At 33.9% G+C, this 3,746-nt stretch overlaps 1 protein-coding gene across 1 annotated transcript in view; it reads right to left on the reverse strand.

Moving 5' to 3' along the window:
• Window positions 1–3,746, reverse strand: part of LOC106868489 (PDZ and LIM domain protein 7) — a 73,640-nt gene that overhangs the window by 38,886 nt on the left and 31,008 nt on the right. The window contains exon 2 of the mRNA XM_052969419.1: window positions 2,268–2,419. Coding sequence (XP_052825379.1) covers window positions 2,268–2,419 — 152 coding nt within the window. The remainder of the gene's footprint in view (window positions 1–2,267; window positions 2,420–3,746) is intronic.

Here is a 3,746-nt window from a genome sequence, read left to right on the forward strand (position 1 = left end):
GATGCCCTTCCTAATGCCAACCACTTTACAGAATGTACTGGGTGCTTTTTACATGATACCAATACCAGTGCTTTTTACATGGCATCATTATCAGTGCTTTTTATGTGACACCATACAGCTAATGTTTTGCCATGGTTTTTCAATTACCATCATTGTTTGGACCAATGCACTCTGTGCATTTGCTGTTAGAACGTCTATCAAGAATGGTGAATCTGGGAGGATTTTTTGAAGCATATCATCTTCATTTTATATCCACTTTCCATATTAGTATGGGCTAGACAGGTCAACATGGTGCAAGGTGGTTCTTATTTAGAGTTTTCTGCCCTTTGTAAGAGAAGGGACCACATCTTGCTCAATCCTTTTGGCATTTTTTGTTATAAATATAAGAGAGACCATGTTTAGAAAACCAATAACTACTATTAAGGAAATTGATTTATTTGCAACTCCTATAAATACTAAAATTACACTTACACACACACACAAACACTTTGCTTAAATTACCACTGTAAGAAAACCATCAAATTAACTCCTGTAATATGTTCCACTATTGCTGTAAACAGGAAATCAACAATTAAGCTATTAAGGAGGTTTTGCAAGAAATAATTAGTAAGGAGAGAAGTGAGAACTAATCACAATGATTTTCATTTTCTTTTTTTTCTTTTTAGCATGAAATGAATCCACTATCCAATAGAGTTGCTTTACAGAATTGATCAACTTTGCGCGTGCACACACACACACACACACACACACACACACACACAAACACAACACAAATCAATGAAGGAACTTTTACATAATCACTATCCATCTTCTCAATGAATTTGCAAAACACAATAACTTGTAAGGCAGCAAGGTAGAAAATAAAGGTAGGATGGCTAAACAAAAAGAAATAAAATGCTCTCTTTGATCAACTTTTGAGTTGTGGGGCTGCACATCAACAGCCATGTACATGATTGTAACATATCGCAATCATATTTTTATGTAGACTGGTTAACCACATCATCAATCTGAGTTACAATAATCATTGTTACTACATGGTCTTAATATCACACAAACCAAAGTTTGAATTTCAACTTGGAAATTTAAATATTTAAATTTTAAAATTTGATGGCTGCTATATGTAATCTAATTATTTCTATATAAAATCTGTCTTTTACCTACAACAAACTATTACCCACAATGAACTGTCTATTATCCAGTGGACTGTCTCTTACTCACAAAGTACTTTGTTTTTACCCACAATGACCCTGATCATCAACAACCAAACATGAAACTTCATCCTAAATAATGTTAATCAAGATAATAGATTAGAGTCCTTATTAACTGTTTTAGTCAGGAGGGAAGGCAGTGTTCAAGATCCTTTAAAGAAATAGTGGGAAGGAGTGAGGCAGGAAGGTATCCTCAAAGCAGCAACCATGACCAAATGCTTGCAATAGAATAAAGTCTGCTAAAAGTACCAAAGGTATCTAGTGGTGCCATTAAACTGTGTGACAGAGTAAGTCTACCACTTAAGTTGGCCATGGCAGGATTTGAACTCAGAATGAAAACAGCCAGAACAAATCTTGCAGTTCAACATTCTTACAGTTCCATCAATTCACCACTCTTGGATTGGTATGTTTTTATTGACCCTGAAAGGATGAAAAACAAAGTTGACCATGGTGAGATTTGAACTCAAAACTCAGAGAGTTGAAATACATATCACACATGGGGTATTCTAACTTATGCTTTAATAACTCTGCCAATTCACCAGCTAATTTTATCGCTACTTGATTAATCTGTAATACATTAATTATATACTCATACATCTTGACCTTGTATTGTCTTATCTGGAAAGCTTAATGTTCTGAGGTCTGTGTTAATTATTATTAGTTAATTCTGTGGCTTACTTCTACTCTACTACACTTCCATTTCAATTCAGTACCTTTTCACCCATCAAGCATCATTCCATTGCCTCCATAATAGAATGACTAATTTCCCTGGTATGTTATCACTATCTGATCAAAGGTCCTAATCTAGACTTCATATTCTTAGTATTCTATTAGAAATAAAACGCCAACATTCTAAATGAGCAGATGCTAAACATACCATAAAACCAATTCAATAAATACCGTTTTCTTGCTGTGGAAAGAAGCTGAAAAATGACTGCTTTAAAGTACATAAATGAAACACACACACATATATATACATACATATACATATGTGTGTGTGTGTGTGTATTTATATGCATGTATGTATCAATATAACTTTTTCACATTGTAGCTCTTTACCTTTGCAATAAAAGATCAAGTTTATTTCCATAAGAAAGAATGGCATCTTGTGCTTCTTTGTGTTTGAGAGTTTCAGTAACTAACTTGCCAATCCTCAAAATAATATCTCCTGATTGGAGTCCACATTTGGCAGCCAAGCTTCCTGATGTAACCTAAAACAAACAGAAACAGAAATGTATCTTAATACTAATAAACATAATGCAACAATGGTAATAGAATCAAATATTCCATTATTTTGTACTATAATGTAAGATTTAAGTTCAACCTTATATGGTCAGAGAAACTTGCTACCTACCCACCACACTAAATTCTTCATTTTCTACATCCAACCTTCAATTTCTCTGGAAACTTTGCCAGCTACTATTTAAAATAAATGCACCCACACACCCACACACACATACAAAAACAAAAAAGAAGAAAACAGAAACAAGATTAAACATGAAACTGACTGCAGCTGTTCGACCAATAGTGGGAAAACTTTATCTAAACCTAGCAGCCGCTAACCAAAAGATTTATTTTTAGCAGAGCTCTGCTTTCTCTTCATATAACCGAACAATTATTCTCTTGGTTAAGCTAATGTTAACATATTTAATGCAGGGATCATAAAAAAAAGAGAAAAACACTAGACGTAACTATATATTGAGAAAATGCAATATAGTCATTGATTAATAACATTATTTTAATTCTTTCAACAAACATGTGAGGCAACTTCAAACATGTTTTGGCCTTATGAGACTTCTTCAGTAAAGCATAGAACCTCATTATAATAGTGATAGGAGAATCATTAAGTAAACGAACTGTAACATACACATGTAGGTATAGAAAGATAATAGAAATGTTCAAATGATACCTAACTCTTAGATGCTTTTAAAGTCAAACATTTCACTTCCTGTGCAACACAATACTGCATGAGATTGCACATGTCAGCCCATTTTGAAATGCACAATATCACACAAATTGTACTAACCTAGTTTACTTTCACTTTTGAACAAAGTGAGAAACTTCCTAACTTAAAGGAACAAAAAAAAAAAACCTAAACCTTTTCTCTATCATTCATTTCTGTTTTGTAATGGAATCATAATAGAACTACTCTTTTTACTAAGACAATTTTCAATAGGATGTTAACATTCTAGTTAGCTACTAATATTTGACACTCCCTGCATTAACTATGTTAAAAGTAATGTGACTATTGTGTTTTTCATATAGATAGTGCCCAAGGATAAGTACAGTAATTCATGATCTCTCTGAAGAAGTCTTATTAGTTAAGGGCTATAATACATTTTTTCCTGTTCTTAGCTGTGTTGTATGTGTTCCCAACCATGTGGCTTCAAGTTCAGTACCACTGTGTGGCACCATGGACAAGTGTCCAAGGGGCCACACAGCCCTTGGCCAACCAAAGCCTTGAGAGTGGGTTTGGTAGACAGAAAATGAAAAAAGTCCACTGTACATGTGTGTGTGTGTGTGTGTGTGTGTGTGTGT

The sequence above is a fragment of the Octopus bimaculoides genome, chromosome 7 (genome assembly GCF_001194135.2).
Source record: "Octopus bimaculoides isolate UCB-OBI-ISO-001 chromosome 7, ASM119413v2, whole genome shotgun sequence".
Taxonomy (NCBI): Eukaryota; Metazoa; Mollusca; class Cephalopoda; order Octopoda; family Octopodidae; genus Octopus; species Octopus bimaculoides.